A 23,350-nucleotide genomic window follows, 5' to 3' on the forward strand; every position below is an offset into this window, starting at 1 on the left:
TGCTGTGGTTGCTGGGATGTTGTGGTCTTCTGAGCTTTTACAAGCTGCAGGGGCTCCTTGTGATGGGTTTGTATGATGGCATTGTCTTCATTAAAATCCACCTCCACTACACTACTAAGAATCCATTCATATCTCTTTATATGTCAACTCTGAAACACTTCCCTGGAAGCTCTCTTCATTACAGATTTCCCCAAAGATATAGGCAATGGAAACACATGGACCAGGGCAGAGTGCCAAACCTAACAGACATGGGATCACTACAACAAGGACACAGCCATTACAAAACACCAGTGTAGCATTTGCAAGTCAGCAGGAGTGTGAATGCCTTTAAGACCCAAAGTATCTTACACTGGATCCATAGTATAAGGACTAAATTTTAGGAAAAATTCAGACAAAGAAGAGCCTAGGCTCAGACGGTATCTCTGATAGAGTCTAACAGATACTTGAAGAATTAATATGAATCCTTCACAAAGTCTTCTAAAATTAGAACTGAATACTTCCCAACACAACCTATAGTGCTAGTATGTCTCTGATATAAAAACCAGACAATAACATCAGAAGAAAAGAAAGACTGTTGTTTTTATGTGAAAGTCTTTTAACAAAAATCTAGTAAATTGAGATCACCAGTACACCAAAAGGATTCTAACAAGTTGGGTGTTTCAAGTGGAGTGTGTCCCAGAAATGCAAGGTTGTTAACATTCAAGTCTGAATGTTAACCGATGTAATAAAGGGCTAAGAGTACAAATAATCTAAACAGACACTGAAAAAGACATTTATCAAGACTCCTTAGTCATAGTTTGTTAGTATGATGTTCTTGTGGAATATATACAATTTACCTTTGTTCATTCAAATGCTTATTTCTCTACCCCACTATCTGGCTTCCATCCAGACATTGCATTGTGATGTTTATTCTAAGCATCACCTGTCTCAAGTTTGTGTAAACATGCTACCATTTGTTCTCTGTATTGTCAGTAAAAAACAAACAGCCAATGCTGAGCAATGAAGAGAGTAGGGACTGGAGGGGAAGAGAATGAGGAGTAGGAGGAGAAATCTGAGAGGCAAGGACCTGGAAACATCAGGAGAAGTGAACCAAACCTAAAATATGACTAAAAAGCAAGGATAATGTGGGAAATCTGAATGGGAGGAAGCTATGCAGGCTTGGAGGTTTAGGACAGAGTAATAATTGCCCAGCATTGTGCTCTAGGTCAATTAAATAAATCATAGTCTCTGTATGGTGATTTAGTTATATGGCTGGTTTAAGAATAACCATGGTTTAACTAAAAGATAAATCAATATTAAATATTAATAATCAAGAACAATAGTTGATGGTAAACTCTTATCAAACAGAGATCTCACTATAGCATTTGCCATGCTCACTCTGTCAACTCACCTTACCCTCTTTCCTCCTGAAGCCTTAACACAGAGCAGTTGTATAAGAAGTCATCACTGGATTATGAATGAGTATAAATTTTCATCAAGCATATATGTTTGCACATATATATTGAAATCTAGTGCTTTCACTAGGCTACCACTCTAGCACTGAACTATACTGCCACCTCATTTTTTGTTTTTGGTTTTGAGACAAGGTCTCCCAAAGCTGCCCAAGCTGCCCTTGAACACAACCTATTCCAGACAGGTGCTGAACTTGAAATCCTGCCTTGGCATCCCTGGAAGCTGAGATTACAGACCTGCACCACCAGACCCAGCTGATATTGGATATATAAATTTATTTAACTGTAAATTCATTTACTTATTTACAATATTACAGTATTTACAGTAATAAATAAATTTATTTATTTACAGTATTGAATAATTAAATGTTATAACTGATATGTCAACTAGAATTAGATTTGGCTTTGAACATGAAAAACTGAAATAATAATGCTTCTGTGAGTTTAGTTTTCATTCATTTAAGCATTTGTACTGGATAGTTTTATGTCAACTTGACACAAGCTAAAGTCATCTGAGAGGAAGGAGGATGGGGAAGGGTTGATCCCTTTGTGGCAGATGCTATTCCTGGGTGGTGGTCCTGAGTTCTATAAGAAAGCAGGCTGAACAAGCCACAAAAAGCACGCCAGTAAGCAGTACTTCTCCATGACCTCTGCATTAGCTCCTGCTTCCAGGTTCTTGCTCTGCTTGAGTTTCTGTCCTGAGACTCCCTTTGATGATGAACTGTGAGATGGGAGCCTAAATGAAAACAAAACAAAACCCTTTCCTCCCCAAGGAAGGGACGTCATGGTGTTTCATCACAGCAATAGAAACCCTAATTAAGAAAGCACTGAATAGTCACTAAGTCATTAAGACTTCCATGATCAAGTCACCCTCTGGATCATTAGTTTTTCTTCTAAGGGTTTAACTCCTGTGTCATTATTCCACAATGTTCGTTAGAGTCCAGTCATCACACATAATCTAGTCCCCAGGATAGAGAAATGAACAAAGATGGGCATATGCTAGTTATCTTTTGCAGTGGCTCACAAAAGCTGCCATATAATCCTTTCCTTTGCCTTCCCATTGGCTAGAATTTAGTATTAGCTTTATCACTTAAATTGGAAACTATACTCTTTGTTCTTAGTGGCACATGCCCAAGTATTGGAGACTATTGCAAGGCTTTATCAAAGTGGCTTGTTATTGTGACACATCATTCAATTCTCATTGTGACTCTTGATCAAGTCTGAGGCTGACTTAAAAAAAAAGTCATGCCAACTGCTGTCAAGATGCTTTCCTTCCACTCCACTATGCATACCTCCAGTAGCTGATATACTTTTAAACTCTAGTTTTATTAAACATTTGTCAGCTGGCTATATTTGCATTGGGTAATAAAGATACCTTTCTTTGAATACTAACTTTCTTATGGTTGATTTAGGTTTTGGCCGGACTATATAACCCAGGAGATGGTCACATTGATCCTTATTCTCTGACAATGGCCCTGGCTGCTGGGGCTAGGAAATATGGGGCCCTTCTAAAGTATCCTGCACCAGTGACATCTCTGAAGCTCAGGGAAGATGGAACATGGGATGTCGAGACGCCACAAGGATCAGTGAGAGCAAACAGAATTGTGAATGCTGCTGGTAAGCCACCAGCCCGCCCTCTGCTCCCTGTCCTCTGACCTCTGACCTCTGACCTCTGCCTAGCTTTATCCTCCACCCTCCCTTTCTACTGCCCGGGTTTCCATTCTCTCCTGCTCCAGATTCTGTCCTGACAACTTAGGCTGCTTTCTCCTTTCAGTTTTTAATCTTTATCGTTTACTGGTTATACTCATGACCAAATTCCAGGAACTAGGAAAGAAATTCAGTCAGCAGATGCCTGTTTGGAACATTTGAATCCCAGCCCTCAGCACTCGGGAGGTGGGGGCAGGATCAGAAGTTCAAAGTACTTCTTGGCTACATGGGGAGTTTGAGTCTAGCCTGGGATACTTGAGACATTGTCACAAAACAAACAAGCAAGCAAACCTAAATTCCTCTGTTCCAATTTTTTACTATATAACTGTTCTTAATTTACTTTTTCAGGTAGATGCAATCATTTCTGTTCTTTCATTCTCTCCCTTATCAATCTGGATTACTCTGACTAGTAATAAATAATGTATTAATTAACCCTTTCCTCTCAGAACATTATTAAAAACATTTCAGTCTTGTCTTTAAGTTGTTCTGTTATAGTTCATGGAAAGCCTAGTGGTATATGTGAGATAATCTAATGACCAACTCATTTCCTATTTGTATGGCAAGGCCCAGTAGAGTCGTAACCATTGACTGAGCTTGGTCTTTAGACTTTTGTGCTGAGATACTTTCAAACCTGGTAGCTGCATGTAAAGTCATTTTCTATCCTATCCCTACAGAAAAAAGGTTCTGTGAAAATGCTGTGCAGCCAGAACTTGACTTCTCCTTCATATTTCCTTTTCTTTTAAAAATAGTCATTTATTTTTGTTTTCTGTGTGTTGGTGTTTTGCCCAGATGCATGTATGTCTACTACATGCATGCCTGGTGCCCTTGGAAGCCAGAGAACTCATCAGCTCCCCTGAACTGGAGTTACAGATGGCTGTGAGTTGCCATTAAATTTTTGGAATCCCAGGCCCGCTTGAACAGCCAGTATTTTTAACCTCTGAGCTATCTCTTCAGCTGTAGTTTTTATTTTCTTACAGTTCATGATAACTCATTTAAGCCTAAAATAATCATGAAGCAGCAAATACATTTTGAGCCCTTGTTTAAATTATGAAATAAAAATGTTCTATATTATTTTTATAATTATTATTGTTTTAAGAAAAATGATATACTATGAAGAGACACTAAAATCATGTATCCTTACAATTCTTTCCCTAAACTACAAATCTGACTGATGTTAAGTTTTAAAACAAAAACATTAATTTGTAAAAATTACATTTTTATAAATTTATTTTGGAGGGTTGAGACCTGTGCCATACTATATGTGTAGAGGTTGAAGTACAACTTGCAGGAGTTGGTTCTTTCTTTCCACAGTCCCAGGGCTCAAATTCAGGTGGTTAGCCTTTTCAGCACCTTTTCCTGCTGAGCTATTTTCTCAGCTCCTTAAAAAGTCATGTCTTCAGCATTTAAAAGTCTACATTCGTATTTCAAAGTCCTGTTTACCATTTAAAATGCTTAAAATATTGTTCTTTTAAATGCGCTTGAATGGCTGGGCATAGCGGGGAAGGCTTTTAATCCCAGCATTCAGGAGGCAGAGGCAGGTGGATCTATGAGTTTGAGGCCAGTGTAGTCTGCAGAGTGATTCCAGGTCAGCCAGGGCTACCCAGAGAAATCCTGTCTCAAAAAAACAAAACAAAACAAAAAACTAACAACAGCAAAACCCAACCAACAAACCAGAACTAAGAAAACCAAAAATACTTGAAATTAAAAATATTATAAAACTTGCCTAAAAAGTGGAAACAATTAAATAAAAATTATACCTTCAACTTTCCCCTTGGCTGTCTGTCTGTTGCTCCTCTGTCCCCCTGTCCTTGGAAACATCTAATCCAAGTTACCTTAGAAGACTGGGCTTGGAAAGCATTCATTCATTTTTTTTCCCCACCAAATAAGGAAGTTCTCTGTAAGTTTGCAACTTTTTATAGTCTCTTGAATTGACTCCTAAAAGCATTTGGCTACTTTTATAGTGACTGCAAATACTGAGACCTCCATATCCAGTGCCGGTGGCAGTTATTTAGTAACTGATAACTGTGTTCATTTTAGGCTAGCTATCACAGAGGCCCACTGAGTTTTGTTTCAAATTAATGCTTCGGGAATTCATGCAGCCATATGTACATTTCAAGAAATAAATAAACTCAATTTAATACATTTACCCGTTGCTTTTCTAAAATGGAGAAAATTACTTACATAATAAGGCACCATTGTAATATTTTTTTCCTAAATCACATACTATGACATCTAAGGCATTTCTGAAGAGCCAAGGGAGAAGTGCTCCAAATCTGACCTAAGCCTCGAACTGGTTATCAGGTAGAGGTTTCTATGCAGCTGCGAAATTCTCAGGTGATGGGCTTGGAAAAGCAGTGGAAGAAACAACCCCATGCCCCCCACACACCCCACCCCCACCACACACACATACACATTTCCTAGAAGACAGCTTCTAGGGACCTAATTCTAACGATGGCCCTGCACGGACTGGGTATCCTTCCTTCGTGCTTTGCTCCTCAAAGCTGCTCAGTCACTTTTACTCTTTCTCCATGGTATTCTAGGAAGCTCCTTGCTGAAAGCTGTGTGAGCTGTACTCTCAGTTCTTAATTCTTCGTCCTGTTCATACCAAATCTTCAACCTGTGCCACCGAGCTACACCCTGTTTGTTCATTGTTTATTTAATTTTACATCGAGTTAAGGTCTTGTTAAATTACCTGGTGGCCTCAAATTGTATATGATGCAAGTTGGCTTCAAACTTAAAGTAGTTTTGCTTTCACTCCCTGAGGATCTGGGATTACAGGTATGCCCACATCATCTTACTAAAGCATCTCCTAATACACTTCTAGTCTGGCATGCCAACAAGAAAATGTGTTGACCATTTTCTTCCCTTTTCCTCTCTCCTCTTCTTCTTTCCTTCCCTCTTCCCTCCTCTTCTCACTCCTCTTCCTCGCCCATCATTCCTTCCCTTCTGTTCCTCCACTCCCCTCTCCTGCCCTCTCCTTCTCTCTTTTCCTGTTTTCTTTTTTGTGTGTCCCTAGTTGTGAGCAAGTGGAGCTGAGGTGAGGTTCTCAGTGCTTCCACTGTTAGTGTGAGGCAGGCTAACTGCACTTTAGTGCCCAGAGCTTTATAAATGAGCCAGAGTCTACTGTTGTTCTACCCCTTACTTGGGCATAGGGACACACATAGCACAGGGGCACAGCACACAGGGGCACAGCACAGGGACAGAGCACAGGGGCACAGCACAGCACACAGCACCGCACAGGCATACAGCACAGGGGCACAGCACAGCACACAGCACAGGGGCACAGCACAGGGGCACAGCACAGCACACAGCACAGAGACACAGCACAGGCACAGAGCACAGGGGCACAGCACAGGGGCACAGCACAGAGATACAACACAGGGACACAGCACAGGGGCACAGCACAGCACACAGCACAGAGATACAGCACAGGGACACAGCACAGGGGCACAGCACAGGGGCACAGCACAGGGGCACAGCACAGGGGCACAGCACAGCACACAGCACAGAGACACAGCACAGGGGCACAGCACAGGGGCACAGCACAGGCGCACTGCACAGGGGCACAGCACAGCACACAGCACAGGGGCACAGCACAGGGGCACTGCACAGGGGCACAGCACAGCACACAGCACAGGGGCACAGCACAGGCGCACAGCACAGGCGCACAGCACAGCACACAGCACAGCACAGGGGCACAGCACAGCACAGCACAGGCGCACAGCACAGGCATACAGCACAGCACACAGCACTGTGCAGGGACACAGCATCATGGACGGATGTAGCACAGTGCATGGACAGAGCACAGCACACATCACCGCACAGGCACGCAGCACAGCTAGGTGCCATTTGCTATGAAGTAAAGCCTTCTTGTATACAGTAAGAAAGGTGCCTCTTGACTTGTTTCTAGCTGACTTCATTAAACCTAAGAAAACTCTGTAAATTTTACTTTAAAATTTTCCTAATATGACAAATCAGGAAGTAGCTGAATGATGCTAATGTGGAGCCCAGTGTTTATCCAAAATAAGTTGCTGCATTTGCTTGTCTGTGTCAGAGAACGAGACCTCCGTTGCAACACATCTTGAGGAAGTAAACTTGGTCAACGACCAAACTCCCTTCATTCTAACCTTACTTCTATCAATCACTGTCTTTTTATTTAATTACTGTGTGGGTAGTCTGGGCCTCATGCATGCTAGGTAAATGCTTTACCACTGTGGTGCATGCCCAGCCTGCACTCTTTTAAACATAGGCCATTTCTAATGCTCAATTTTATTGGCTTTCTAGTTGCTTTGCAGGTGGAAATGATCATTTGTTTTTTGTTTTTTGGTTTTTTTTCTTTTGGGATGATTTTCTTTTCTATGCTTGACTCTCCCCCTTTGACCTTGGTTGCTAGTCTGCTCTAGCTAAAGTTAAAGTATAATCTTGACTAGACTTATATTAATTCAATAAACAGAACAGGAGGCTTCTCAGATACCAGCAGCAAAGGGTAAACAGGAGTTAAAGCAATACAGTTAGATGGGATTCAGACAAACATTGTATGCTCTGTTTTAATGATAAAATGCATTAATAAGCAAGGCTCAGAAATTTGTAACTGTGTTTGAATAGGACAGAATTTATTTTCTTCAATTTATGTTTTTAATCAAAACAACTGAATTGGAGGTACTGCAAAATGGTTTGAATTACTTGGCAAAATAATTTGACTTTAGATTTAAAAATTGTTTTTGTGTGTACAACAACAATATATGGCTGTGCTATATTTTCCTACAAAGAAAGTCCTGACATTGGTAATTCATGTCTTTCTACTGACAACAATAATTAAGCCTCTAAATTATTAAAGACTAGCAAATGTCTCCAATGCCCACAGGTTGGATTCCAAGTTTACAAATGGGCAGCCAGTATGGGGTGATTACTCAAGCATGACTAGCCTGACAGGCCAAAGCAAGCCAGCAGAACACATTGTTGGTGTTTGCCTAAATGGAAATAAATGCTGGCTGCTCAGGGAACATGGTCTGGGTTCCCAGGCTGGCTCACAGGTACTTCTGGACCTTGAACTGTGTAATCAAGGGAATCTCAGGACCCCTTGCCAGATTTGGGGATCTCAGAATCCCTTGCCAGATTTTTTTCAAAAGCAGAAACAGAAACAGTAGAAAATTTAGACTACAGCCTAAAAAAGTAGTGATTGAGAGGGTTGGTTAGTCCCATGCTAATTATCCAAAGTCACTATGAAACAAGCTGGTAAATGGAAGTCCTTGCCCACGAAGAGTCAGTCGCTGAGTGAGGCACACTACACCTTTGTCAAAAAAAATTACATTGATCATTTTAGATCTTAAAGTATCTTTTTTATTGGTAAAGGTGTGGTGTTTATTTAAAATAATGTCCTGGTAGCTAGATATGTTGCTCATGTCTGTAGTCGCTCACTGGAGGCCAGTTCAGAAATTCAGTGCCAGCCTGGGTGAGGCCAGCTCTGAGCTCTAGCTACATATAACTTTATGAAAAAAAAAGAGGCAAATAATCACACACACACACACACAGAGAGAGAGAGAGAGAAAGAGAGAGAGAGAGAGAGAGAGAGAGAGAGAGAGAGAGAGACTTTGCTGTCACCACAGCAAAAGCATTTAGATTTGCTGGTCATAGCCTCTGGGACCTTTCAGAATACAAATACAGGCCTAAACCTTGGGAAATGATGTGAAAGGGAAAACATCTGTTTTGGGAACTGATGTGCCCAGTCTCCTTTTTGCTGTTTCCCCTTCCTTCCTGCAGTGCTAGGGATGAACCCAGGGCCTCACACATGCCTGGAAGTCTCACCACTGAGCTTCCCTACAGTTTCTCTTGCTTTTTGCCATATTGCTTTATGAAATGTCTCACAAGCTCACTGTTGCTCTTGAAGTAGCAGAACTTAATGTGTTCTCACTTCCAAAGTGCATAGACTCTAAATTTTAAGTCAACAGAACAACCTTGAGTCCATGGGATTTGAGGAGAGCAGGGTTAGCAGGGTGTAGGAGCCGGCTCAAAGGGCTGCACCATACCATACTGTTCTGAACTGTGCTCATCACATCCACACAAGGACTTACCCTTTGCCTGTCTCTGTCTACAAGCAGGGATAGTTTGTGATGGCCTTTCTTATAAGCATTTGTTTTTTTATATGTTTGGGTTGCTTTTTTTCTTTTTCAGCTCATTTTTGCTCATGGATAAAAAGGTTTTTCACTGAAGGAGCTCCTTTGGGTGACAGATATTATTAAAACCCTGGACAGTGCCAACAATTGTCTTGTCTTCTTTCCCATTCAATTTTGCAATGCTCAAAAATACTTAAGAGGTTGGAGATGAGGCTCAGTGGTAGAGCCCCACCTGGCAGGAATGTACAAGGCCTTTGGTTTGCTCTTCGGCACTGGAACCACATAAACAATGAAATTTCCAAATAAAAATTGCCATGCCCAGCTCAGTCTCCAAGGGGATTCCCTAGTGAGGAGAACAGGGACTGTCTCTGACAAGAACTCAATGGCTGGCTCTTTGATCACCACCCCCTGGGGGGAGAGGAGGTGGTAGGAAAGAGTAGTCATACCAGACCACAGAGGAAGACAATGCAGACAGTCCTGATGAGACCTGACAGGCTAGGGTAAGATGGAAGGGGGGGAGGAGGACCTCCTCTATCAGCGGACTGGGGGAGGGGCATGGGAGGAAAAGAGGAAGGGAAGGTGGGGTTGGGAGGGGATGAGGGAGGGGGCTACAGCTGGGATACAAAGTGAATACATTGTAATAAATAAAAAATAAATTAAAAAAATTGCTATGTCAATGTCATAGGCATATGTATGCACATGGTGACATTTTTAAAATGATTTTCTCACTGAAGGATTTTGGGCTCGTGAAGTGGGTAAAATGATTGGACTGGAGCATCCCCTCATCCCTGTGCAGCATCAGTATGTCGTCACATCGACAATACCAGAAGTGAAGGCTTTGAAACGAGAGCTCCCAGTGCTCCGTGACCTGGAGGGATCCTACTACCTCCGACAGGAAAGGGATGGGCTTTTGTTTGGTCCCTACGAAAGTCAGGAGAAGATGAAACTTCAAGCCTCCTGGGTGGCTCATGGAGTCCCTCCAGGTGGGTTCAGCAAATGGAAGGTATATGGGTCAGAGATGATGAGTCAGGAAAGGCTGGGAGCCAGATACAGTATAAGACAAAATCCCAGTGCTGACCTGCAGGTGTCTGAAATGGCTTGAGGGAGGGCTTGGAGGTGACGCTGGACTTGGTCCTTGTATCCTTAAGGAGAATACACAGGGCCAGAGGACAGGGGAGAGATGCAGATGGTTGAGGAGAGTAGCTTATGTTAGCACTAGGGTTGCTGGGAAAGGCTCCAGGTACAACCTTCTGCCATTTCCCTTTCCCTCAATCTGCCTGCTTGGTCTAGTTTCAAAATCTGAACACAGAGGCTGTGCTGTTGTCCACACTGCAGGTACCCAGACAGGTGTCAACCTACAAAGAATGCAGGCCAGAGTCCTCAGCGAAGGTGGGACTATGAGCAGAGGCCTTCCTGTGTCTCACAAGTGGGAACTGCTCAGAGTGCTAAGCCTTAGCAAGAGGGGCGGTGCTTTCTAGTTCCATCAGGGAGAAGGACCAGGGTTTTTGTTTTATTTTGCATTATTTTCTTTTTGATTGGGCTGTGTAGACAGACACCTCTAATTTTAATCTTGTGTGTGTGTGTCTGTGTATGTATGTGCATGCATGCATGTGTGTATATGTGTGCATATACGTACATAGAGATGTGTGTACATGAGCATGAGAAGGCCAGAGGACATCCTTAGGTGTCATTCCCAGGCACAGTCTACATTTTATTTTACTTTTTGAGGTAGGTCTCTCACTGGCCAGGAACTCAGTAGAAGGTAGGCTGGCTGCCCAGTGAGCCCCAGGAATATATTTTGCTTCTACCTTACAAGTGCTGGGATTATATAAGTCCACACAGACACGCACAGGTACATTTATTTATTTCCTTGTTTGTTTGTTTGTTTATCTATTTATAGATAAACAAGACCTGGGGTTGACCTCAGGTCCTTATGCTTGTGAAGCCAGTTCCTTTCTAGATATGGCTACTTTCCGAGCCCTCTGGATTTAGTCTATAAGAGGAGCTAATATATGGTTTGGGCACTGACCTATTCCAGGGAATGTGAAGAAACATAAAAGTGCATTTTCTAGAATTGTATGTTGTTAAGCAGTTTGAAGTGGGGAGCAGACCCCTCTCTCCCACGTAACAGGAAAGGACTTCGGACCCACCTTGCCTCCTTCAGAGGCTGGTCCAGCAGCCAGCAGGCTTTGGTTTCCCTGAGTGGACCATGTGCATCTGGGACTCAGCAAAATTGTTTCTTACCTCAGAGTGAGGGCTGAGAGCTCCTAGGGAGGCGGGTTTAGGGAGGGCCTCTCTCCACTCTGTCCATGCTGTAGCTTTGTTTCCAAATAAATGCTGAGCAAATATTGAAATGCTAGAGGGAGAGCCAGGCTGAGTTGTTCCTGGCATGGGTATCACATGCCCTAGTGCAACCCTGGTAGCCTGAGGCTCCATGCCATTGTCCTGATCAAGAAGGGCCAGGAGAACTGGGCGGGGACCTAATGAAGTTTATCTGTTGGCCCTGCTTTTAGTCCTGGTGACTTCTAGGATGAAAGAAAGATAGCTGTTGTGCAAGCTCACCTCTGGGAGGAAGCTGCAGGATGGAGGCAGCATGGAGAAAGGAGAGATCACAGAGCTCTCAGATCCTTCATTCTGAATCCCAGAGCAATGGTCCTCTTTCTTCAGTGTCCTGGAATAATTGCACACTGCATTTGCTCTCACTTTTATGTTTATTGAAAGATTATTTTAAAATCTGTCCTGATAAACCAACTTACTGTTCTTTTTAAAATAATGATTGGGTAAAATATTGGAGGGGGGGGAACCTAAGCATAAATTTCAGTTTCTATGTACTAAAAAGGTGACTTTGGTTTCAGTAAGAATAGCATTATTGTTCCCAGGAATGTTATGGTATTAGGAGAGTGAATTTAGACTTAATATTTCTTATACTGATTTATTGGCATGTGTATGTGGGCATTCAGATGTGAGGACAGACTTGTGGGGTCAGAGGGCGACTTGCAGGGGTCAGTTCTTTGCTTCCACCATGTGGCTCCTAGAGACTGAACTCAGGCTGTCAAGCTTGGTGGCAGGTCCCTCTACCCTCAGTCACCTCACTGGCCCCAACTTTAGCATCTAAAGAAAAAGGAAGTGTCCACCTTAGGGCACCTGTTTTAGAACTGCCTTACTTTGAGATCTGCCTGTACATGAGGGACAGAAGTCTGTCTTTCTAGGCTTCGGAAAGGAACTTTTTGAGTCTGACCTGGACCGAATCATGGACCATCTGGAGGCTGCCATGGACATGATTCCTGTTTTGAAAAAGGCGGACATCATCAATATCGTCAACGGCCCTATCACCTACTCCCCCGACATTCTGCCTATGGTGGGGCCCCACCAGGGAGTCAGAAATTACTGGGTGGCCATTGGCTTTGGGTGAGTAGCACCCTGAGATTTGACATTCCTTGCAGAAGTGTTTTCTTTAGCTAACAACCAGTCTTAAAATATCAGGCCCCAAAGTAGAAAACATGAGAGAGGGGGTAGACAGTAGGGATGAAGTGGAATGAGGAATAAGGTAAGGGTGGGGTTGCCTCTTTCTACTGACCAAAGAGGGGACTGTTTATTGGGCTAAGCACCTATGTAGTCAAGGTTAGCACATGGAGGGCAGTCATTTTGTGAAACTGTCTTCATGTATTTCCTGCCTCTTGGAAGTATCTCTTTGTGTCCCTGTTCATGCTGTTACCTTCCAATGGGTCAATTTGCCCCAACTGGACAAGAATAGTTTCATAACAGAATGTGACATATTTAAAATATCAAATGGATAACATATCTTATGTATTTTCAAAATAATTCTTGTTTGTCTAATGTGATTTACATTGTGTAACTCCCTTGGCTGCTTCCTATTTAAGATTCCACTCATTGCCTCTGTTTCATTTCTAATATTTGTCTTATTAATATGCTGAATATTGATGTCAAATTCACTTCACCATCACATCAAAGTTTCTAATATTCTAGTTTTCTTCTCTATTCTATTTGGATATGTTTTTCAAATAATCATTAATGATTGTCAGCTCTGTACCAGGCTTCTTACTACAAGTACAAAGTGATGCCTTTTTATTCTCCTTGAGACTAACTTGGTAACAGTCAAGGCATATTTATTTTTCTAAAGGAGTGTAGTTGGGGAGAAAGCATTTTCTGTCAAACTCCTCCCACGATTCTTAGAACTAAGGTTCTGGCTTTTAAGTCAGTATGGTTTGGGGTACTAGAGTTCTTGTGTTAGGTTTTTTATTTTTGAATGTATATTGGTGTTTTGCCTGCATGTATGTGTGAGAGTATCAGATCTTGGAGTTATAGGCAGTTGTGAGCTGCCATGTGGGTACTAGACATTGAAACCGGTCATCTGGAAGAGCAGTCAGTACTCTTAACTGCTGAACTATCTCTCCAGCCCTGTGTGTTAAGATTTTTTTTTTAATATATGGTAATAGAGATCAGACCAAGGGGTGGAATGGGGTTTTCACATTGATATCAAGTTCCCTTGATTCTTTCTCTGAGTCTCACCCTATTCATTTCCTTAAAAGCTCCTTTTTTAATGTAATCACAGATAATATGGGTATATTGAAAGCCTTTGTTAATAAGAATGGGAAGAAGACCTGAATAAAGCATCCTGGATTTGGTATTCTGATATCATAATAATACGTATGATTTAAAGCATCTGTTGGTGGCTGGGAATGTAAGCAAGGAGAGTGCGAGCTTACCATGCAAGAAAACTCTGGGCTTGATCCTCAGCGTCCTATGATCCAGGCATAGTGGATATCTCTGTAACACCAGTGCTAAGGAGGTGGAGGCACAGGAAGATAAGAAGTTCAAGGCCACTCTCAGCTACGTAATCAGCCTTAGTCCAACCAAGCATCTTTTTGTGAGACAAACAGACCTTCCCCTCCAAGTGACCTATTAGTTGCAAATTACAGAGGTCATGTTCTGCCCTTTCTGCCCTGTGCCAGCTGAGTGCCCACTGAGTGCCTACCTCTGGATGAGTGCTTCTAAGTCAAAGATTCCTTGCATAGAGGCTATCACCTAAGAAAATCAGCACTGCACTGAGTTGTGAAGAGATGGGGTGAGGGTGGGGGCGCCTCCCATAATTTCCTGTCAGGATAATCACCACTCAGAATGGCAGGTGAGAGCCAACTGCTTCTTCCCTAAAGTCAGCACCTTTACTAGCTGGCAGCCACAGGCTATCTGTGAGTGCGGTTTCCCCTGTAAAAGTGTGAAAACAAGCCAGCAGTCAAGTCAGGAGTGTTTCATCTTCATGACAGAACATACACTGATTTGTTTTAGAGGAAAAAATGTATAGCATAAACATAAGTGCATCACTTGTGTGCTCTGAGGAGCATAGGTGACTCTAGCTTTGATCCCTGTAACATGTCTAGACATGCTTCACCACTTGAATGCATCACATTTGTAATATCAATAATTATCTTTGTATCCTAAAGATACGGCATAATCCATGCTGGTGGGGTAGGGAAGTACCTCAGTGACTGGATTTTGCATGGAGAACCTCCTTTTGACCTGATAGAACTGGATCCCAATCGCTATGGCAAATGGACAACAACACAGTACACTGAGGCCAAAGCCAGAGAATCCTATGGGTTCAACAACATCGGTGAAGTACCAACTTGCTGTCATCTAGAAAGACCTGTAGCATCTCTCACTTTAGATACTCTGTTCTGTTCCCTGGGGGTGGGGAGGAACTGTGATCGTGCCTTAAGTTATAGTGGGGGATGTATATGACTGCATAAGGTTAAAATGTGTTGGGTACATCACTGATTTTAAGCATTTAGGGTATTTTTACTTTACCCTTTGATGATCAGTATAATTGGCATCTTTTAAAAAACACACACACATATATATATATATACACTTTTGAATTGTATGTCCCATCCTTTCCATTCCTAAAATCTCTTCAGTGTATTGCTTCATTTCAGTTATAAACTATTAGAGCACTCCTGTTCCCTTCTCAGTCGGTTATCCCAAGGAAGAACGGTTTGCCGGGAGGCCAACCCAGAGAGTCAGTGGGCTCTACAAAATCCTGAAGTCCAAGTGCTCCATGGGCTTCCATGCTGGCTGGGAGCAGCCACACTGGTTCTACAAACCCGGCCAGGACACTCAGTATAGGTAAGTGAATGTCATCATAGCTTGCATGTGCTTCTGTTCCAGGGCTGTCATCCCAGGGTAGAGCAGAAGGAAAGCAGGGCCAGATTCCTCAACCATCATAACTGCACTGTTCTCAGAGGAACACTGAGTCTGCTCCCAGGATCACTTACCTGCTCATGGTGGAGGCATTCCTTATGCCAGCCCAGGGGACACTGGTCATCTCACTCACACCTTTTTTACTTGGCAGTTACCAGAATCTCAGAGGAACCTTCCTCGTTGCCATCCACTTACATTATACGGCTTTAATTGGCTGTTGAAAGTTTGTCATGGCTTCGGGTTCCTGATCAAATCTCAAACACTGTAAGGAAAGGACCCACAACTCTGGGTCACGAAACAGACAAGAGAGCACCTGCACTTAAGATTAATAGCAAGTATACCACTGAAACAGGCCTCTGAGTATCGCATGGCATTGCTGGACTTGGGGTTAATGGTTATTTGTTTCCATGAGAACCCATAAATTAAGGAAAAATGAGTAGCATGTCTAGAAGCTAATTTACCAGTACTCTCAGACTGTCATTTTGCTATTTGAACAGAGTTTGAGGTTAGAAGGATAGCTCACTTGGTAAAGCATTTGCCATGCCAGCACGAGGACTTGAGTCTGATCCCAGTACCTATGTGTAAAAGTTGGTCGTAGGCTTAAAATCCCAGCACTGGAGGGAGGGGCAGACAAGGTGGATCCATGGGTCTTGCTGGCCAGCTAGTCCAGCCTGTTGGCAAACTCTCAGCCAGTGAAAGACCCTGTCTTAGAAATTAAACAAGTTGGGTGGCTCCTGAGGTATGGCACCTATGGTTGTCCTGTGCGCTCAACATGTGCACATGCACACACAGATGAACATGCGTGCCCGTGAAACAACAGATTTTGACTTTTACTTTAAATTCAGATACGTGTTGTAAAACACAAAAGTGGAGGCAGCTATGAATGGCTCTAGATTTAGTTCTAGAGGCAGCTAGATGTTTGGGGGCAAAATTACTGGCTTGGGTTTTCAGGAACAACTCAGATAAATACTTTGTGATATTTAGATCTAGTTTAAGTTTCTTTTAAAAAATTAATAGCTAAGATACTGGAAAACTCTGCAGACCTAGCATCCTGTTCTGAAGCTAAAAACACCATGTTAGAAGTTCATTTGCTTAAGTGGAAAAGACCTTTCAAAATGAGTCAGGAGATCTTTGTTCTAGAGCCTGTTCCATCATTAGCTACTGCAAAGGACCTAGAAGCCACTCTGTGCCTTTTCTCACTAAGAGTGAAGGAACTGGCTTATCTCAGGCAAGAACACTCCCTGGAACCTGCTGAAGTGTCCAATCCCCTTTTAATAGTGAAAGTGATTTGTATTCACAGTGGTGGAGCGGTATTGGCTAGACAGCTGCATGTGAGTGTGTGTGTATACACAGAGACATATACATACACGTACACACAGCGAGACATGAACAGGTACACACACACACACACAGACATACACAAATGCACACACTTGTATATACACACACTCCATTGTGATTTAATGAGGCTTTACCACTGGTATTCGAAAAATGTTCCCCAAATGATTCTAACATGAAACCAGGCTTAAAAATCCTCAACTGTTGCTTTGTATACTGCCCTTCATACCAGAGTACCCATGAGTTCTGTCTTATTTTCTCTCTAATTAACACTCCATTCACTATAAAATGGTCAAATGGATGATAAATAAACTATAATAGGTCAGATTCCAAAATGTATATATAATTTACAGAACAGATCCAAGGGTGCCCTTCCCTCAGCTCCAGCAGGCTTTTCTAGATGAGGGAAGCTGATTAAAATATTTATTCCATATTTTTTGGATAATGAATGACAGTTGTCTTGAACAGTAAATATTGTGTTTTAGGCCAAGTTTCCGCCGCACAAACTGGTTTGAGCCAGTGGGCTCTGAGTACAAACAGGTTATGCAAAGAGTCGGTGTGATTGACCTATCTCCATTTGGCAAGTTCAGCATCAAAGGCCAAGATTCCACCCGACTTCTGGACCATCTCTTTGCAAATGTCATTCCCAAGGTAAATAAACAAGGTCCAGGATTCTGACCTGGTCTTTTCAAAAAACCCAAACCCAACCTTCTTTGACTCCATTTATCCCAAGTGGATACTATATTGATCGCTTCAAGTGACCAAGAGTACGGCAACTATTTCTCAATTAAAATTTCCATTGAATAAATTGTCATCTATGATGCTGATGACTTCATTTAATGTGCCAATAAGATTCTAGAGGTCAGAGGACAGCTTGCAAAAGTCTCTCTGTTCAACCTGTGGGTTCCAGGGATTGAATTTAGGGTGCCAGCTTTGGCTGAAAGTGTCCTTACTTCAGTACCAACTTTCCAGCCCTGAAATACAATTTGTAGGGAAATTTTGTATGATGTGATTTTTAGGACAAACAATTTTACATGATTGTTGAAATGGGAAACTTAAATTAATCTTTGGTTTACTTTATATCCTTGATATAAATGGTAAGAGGTGGGGTTTTCCCACACATTTTACCCATGTGTGAAGATGCTTAATTCATCCTGAAATGATTTTAAATTATTTTGTGCAGGTGGGTTTTACAAACATTAGTCACATGTTGACACACAAAGGTCAAGTGTATGCTGAGCTGACCGTTTCCCACCAGTCTCCTGGGGAATTCCTGCTGATCACTGGATCTGGGTCGGAACTTCATGATCTTAGGTAAATAAACAGCCAGTAAAATAATTCTGTGCAGGTAACAGGCTGACTCCATCTTCCACAGTTTTCTTTGTGCTAGTATTCTAGTTCCATTTCTGTTGCTGTGATAAAATCCCATGACAAAAAAGTAATCTAGGGAGGAAAGGCATTGATTTCAGTTTGCAATTTCAGGTTACAGTCTATCACTAGGAAAGTCAAAGCAGGAACAGGAACTTCAAGCAGTTTCTCATATTATTACATCCACAGTCAAGAGCAGAGAGAAATGCACTCAGGCGTGATTGCTTACTTACACACAGCTTGGGTTTCCGGCTCTCATACAGTTTAGGAGCCTCTGCCTGGGGAATGGCACTACCACAATGGGATGAGTCTTCCTGCATTTAATTTAATTAAGACAACGCCCCATACACACATCCACAGGCTACCATTCCCCACTGAGACTCTTCCCCAGATAATTCTAGGCTGCATCAAGTTAGCAACGATCCATCATGGGGGCTAGAGAGATGGCTTAGATGTTAGCAGCACTGGCAGCTTTTCCAGGTGACCTGGATTTGATTCCCTTCACCCATGTGGTGGATCAGAACCATTTTAACTTCAGTTCCAGGGGGATGTAATGTCTTCCTCAGGCCTCCAGAAGTACCAAGCACATACATGGCACACAAACATACATGCAGGCAGAACAAACCCACACATAAATAAAGTTGAAAGAAGATAATCATCACAAAGCACTTAAAGAACAACTTTAGTTCTTTTTTAAAGTAAGTGTGTGCATGCATGCAGGTTCTTGAAGAGACCAGAATAGGGCATCAGATCTCCTGGAGCTGGAGTTCCAGGTGGCTGTGAATCAGAACTGGGTGCAGAGAACCATACTCTCACTCTCTACAAGAGCTTTAACTCTCTCAATCACTGAGCAATCTTTCCAGCTCCCACTTTAATTCTGAAATCTCATCAGTGTGAATAAACCTCATGTGTTTTACAGGAATAACTGAAGCAAAAGCCCCTGCCCCCTCCAAAGGTGACCTGCCCAGTGGCTTTACTGGGTCTGCTAATATTAACTAACTCTTCTTTATTAAACATCAAAGAGCCAGAGCTCCTTTTAGACATATCTCAATTAATTCTCTTAAGAGTTTGCGGGGGCTGGGGAGGTGGCTCCCATGGGGAGGATGCATCCTTCACAAGCATGAGAGCTAGAGTTTAGACTCCCCAGCAACCATATAATGGCAGATAGGCACAGAAGCTCACAGGTAATCCCAGCACTTAGAGGCAGAGACAAGGCACCTTCAGAGTGAGCTGGCTAGCTGGACTATCTGAGAGGGCAAGCTTTGGGTTCAGGTGAGCCTTACCTCAAAATATAAGGTGGAGTGCCATCAAGGAAGACACTCAATGTCAACCTTTGCCTCTATACACACATACAACATGTGTGCATATATGTGTGTGTATTACATATAAAAACACGTGCTAAATTAAAAGATTTGACAAAGTATGTATTATCCTCATTTTCAGACTAAGAAACAAGTATGAGTTAAAGTTACCTGCTCAAGTCTGCATGACAAATTGGGTTCACTTAAGCCAACTACCTCCTTTACTTATCTTCTCCATCTGTTTCACACCTAAATTGCAGACCTGCCTTTGCCTGGACCTCCAGTCCACTGTGAAGTTTCCATCTTTTTTATTTTATTTTTTTTTCTTCACAATTTATTCATTATATATCCTGAATGAAGCTCCCTCACTCAACTCTCCAAGTCCTGCCCTCTTTCCCTCTCCCCCCATCTCCTTCTCCTAGTCCACTGAAAGTCCACTATTGCCATCTGTCATCTGCTTGTTAAATCTTATCAGGATGCTTGGATCCTCTTCTTCCTGTGGTCTGGCAAGGCTGCATCATCAGGGGTGAATGATCATAGAGTAGTCAACTGAGTTCATGATAGAGGCAGCCCCTGATCCCCTCATTCAGAGATCCACATGGAGACTGAGCTGCCAATCAGCCACATCTGAGCAGGGGGTCCAGGTGCTCTCCATGCAGGATCCTCTGTTGGGGCATCAGTCTCTGCAGGACCCCCTTGGCTCAGACCTTTTAGTTTTGTTGGTCTCCTTGTGGGGCTCCTGTCCCCTCTATGTCCCTCTATCCCCACACCTCTCTTCCTCCTTAAGACTCCCTGTGCTTGGCCCAAAGTTTGGCCCTGAGTCTCAGCATCTGCTTCACTCCCCTGTTGGATGAATCCTTTCAGAGGACCCTCTATAATAGGCTCCCATTCTCTTTCCTCTCTTTCACCACTTCTGGTGTCTATGCTGTTTGCCATTCTGAATGATATTTAAGCATCCTCCCTAGGGTCCTCCTTAGTGTTTAGCTTCTTTAGGTCTGTAGATGGCTGGCCTATATTATATGGCTAACATCTGATTATAAGTGAGTGTATATCATGCCTGACTTTCTGTTTATGGGTTACCTTACTCAGGATGATCTCTTCTAGCTCCATCCATTTGCCTGCAAATTTCATTATTTCCTTGTTTTTATCCATTGTGTAGATATACCACAATTTCAGTATCCATTCTTCTATTGAGCAACATCTAGGTTGTTTTCAGATTCTGACTATTACAAATAAAGCTGCTATGAACATAGTTGAGCCAAAGTCCTTATTGAATGGAAGGGCATCCTTTGGGTATATGCCCAGGAGTGGTATATCTGGATCTTGTGGTAATGCTATTCCCAACTTCTGAAAAAGCATCAGATTGATTTCAAAAGTGATTTTACAAGTTTACATTCCCACCAGCAATGGAGAAGGGTTCCCCTTTCTTCACATCCTCTCAAGCATGTGTTGTCACTAGAGTTTTTAATCTTAGCCATTCTGATAGGTGTAAGATGGAATCTCAGAGTTGTTTTGATTTGCATTTTCCTGATGACTAAGGATGTTGAGAATTTCTTTAAGTGTTTCTCTGCCATTCTATATTCCTCTGTTGAGAATTTCTGTTTAGCTCTGTACACCATTTTTTAATTGGATTGTTTAGTTTGTTGGTGTCTGATTTCTTGAGTTCTTTATACATTCTGGATACTAGCTCTCTATCGGATGTAGGGTTGATGAAGATCTTTTCCCAGCCTGTAGGTTATCATTTTGTTCTGTTGACAGTGTCCTTTCCTTTACAGAAGCTTTTCAGTTTTACAAGGTTACATTTATTAATTGTAGATCTTAGAGCCTGTGCTGTTGGTGTACTGTTCAGGAAGTTGTCTCCTGTGTCAAAAAGTACAAGGCTCTTCCCTACTTTTTCTTCCAACAAATTTAGTATGGTTTATGTTGAGATCTTTGATCCACTTGGACTTTAATTTTGTGCAGGGTGATAGATGTGGTTCTATTTGCATTTTTCTACATGTGGAATTCCAGTTAGAATATCACCATTTGTTGTAGATGCTATCTTTTTTCCATTGTATGGTTTTGGAATCTTTATCAAAAATCAGGTATCCATAGGTGTATGTGTTTATTTCTGGGTCTTCTATTTGATTCCATTGATCCACCAGCCTGTTTCAATGCCAGTAACATGCAGTTTTTATTACTGTTGCTCTATAATACAGTTTGAGATCAGTGATGGAGATACCTCCAGAAGATCTTTTATGGCAACAGCTCGTAATTCTACAACTTGAGCTGAGGCTGGCAATGTTTGCAAAACAAAAGTTTGTCCCTCTAGTACATAAACAGCTTTTTCATTTGAAGATCCATCAGTGAATACTGTTGGAACTTGACGTAATGGCTTTTGTTTAATTATTTTAGGAAATAGAAAAGCATGCTCATTGGCAAATTGAAGTAATTTATGTTTTGGATAATGATTATCAATACGTCCTAAATAATGAGCAAAAGCTATTGCCCAACAATCTACATTTTGAAATAACCAATCTACTTGCTGTTTGGTAAAAGGGACTCCAATTAAGGAGGGCTCTCTACCAAAATATTTACGAGATTTTGTGCGAGCCATTTGAACTAAACTATCCACTGTTTCATAATATGGTGTCAGAACTCGAACAGGAGACAGGCAGTTGCAACCATAATAATGGTCCTTTTTGCCACAATATAGCAGTTGGAGTATGAACAGTAGCCAAAATATATGCACCCCATTCTTTTGAATAATCAATATATTGAACATGCTGCTTTTCAATAGCTAATTTTATCTTTTGCAAAGCATCACGAGCTTCTTTGGTAAGTTTCCTTTTTTGACAAAGGATTAGCCTCTCCTTTTAAAATGTCAAAAAGTGGTTTTAGTTCTCCTGTTGTTAATTTTAAATGGGGTCTTAGCCAATTTACGCCGTAACAAACAAAGCCCAGTTGGTTGTTTTAGTTGATATTTCAATAAATTGGCGGACCCTTACCAGAAAGAGCTGACAAATACCTTGCAGCCAGAGAGCTTTGAATTTTAGCTGTTATTAACCTAATTATTTGGATGAGTACTATTGTCTGTAATGAAGTAACCCAATCCTTGGCCTTTGGTCTCAAGGCTGCTTGGCAAGCACTGTTAGCATTCTCATAAGCCACTTGTTTCACTAATAACAATCCAAACTTTTCATCACTTATAAGTCTGTTTGCTGCTTGCATTAATCTTGCCACAAAATCTTGAAATAACTCATCAGGTCCCTGACAGATTTTAGACAAATCCTCCACCTGTTTACCTGCTTGTGGAAACTTACTCCAGGCCCTCCAGGCAGCAGTATTGACCTAAGCATAAATGGCCACATCAAAATCCAATTGCTGTCCTATTTCCCTGTAGATTCTTTCTCCAGCAAGCATGTCATAAGTTATAGGAATTTGCTGAGCTCGATTAAGTTTAGCTGTAGCTTGACAATGCTCTGCAAAATCTGACTTCCATAATAAATTATCTCCTCCTGATAAACATGTTCTTGCTAACTGTTTCCAGTCCCCTGGGCAGAGAGCCTCAGTAGACATGGATTCCAGCAGAGCCAGGGTGAAAGGCGCTGTAGGACTGTATTGGCAGCATGTAGATTTGAATTCTCTTATCTGTTTAAAAGGTATAGGAGCATGGACTCTCACCATATTACCGTGTCCATCGGGTTGCTCCAAAACTGGAAAACTAAAAAACTCAGATACGTCTTTTCCATTCTGCCTGGCTTCTTGTAAAGAAGCTTGTAAAGTAGATACAGATGTTCGTACAGTGGACAAAGGGAGAGGTCCCCTTGCCTTCTGGGCCTTTGAAACTGTAGCATTCCCAGAAGGAGGGCCT

The 23,350-nt window shown here is 42.0% G+C and overlaps 1 protein-coding gene across 2 annotated transcripts in view; it reads left to right on the forward strand.

Annotated features, from left to right (window-relative positions):
• Dmgdh (dimethylglycine dehydrogenase) overlaps window positions 1-23,350 on the forward strand; it is an 88,786-nt gene that overhangs the window by 15,212 nt on the left and 50,224 nt on the right. For both annotated transcript variants that reach the window (XM_060385573.1, XM_060385572.1), the window contains exons 5-11: window positions 2,864-3,068; window positions 10,006-10,254; window positions 12,481-12,679; window positions 14,734-14,903; window positions 15,262-15,415; window positions 17,314-17,479; window positions 18,012-18,142. In XM_060385573.1, the coding sequence (XP_060241556.1) occupies window positions 2,864-3,068; window positions 10,006-10,254; window positions 12,481-12,679; window positions 14,734-14,903; window positions 15,262-15,415; window positions 17,314-17,479; window positions 18,012-18,142 (1,274 nt within the window). The remainder of the gene's footprint in view (window positions 1-2,863; window positions 3,069-10,005; window positions 10,255-12,480; window positions 12,680-14,733; window positions 14,904-15,261; window positions 15,416-17,313; window positions 17,480-18,011; window positions 18,143-23,350) is intronic.

Source organism: Meriones unguiculatus, chromosome 6 (genome assembly GCF_030254825.1).
Source record: "Meriones unguiculatus strain TT.TT164.6M chromosome 6, Bangor_MerUng_6.1, whole genome shotgun sequence".
Taxonomy (NCBI): Eukaryota; Metazoa; Chordata; class Mammalia; order Rodentia; family Muridae; genus Meriones; species Meriones unguiculatus.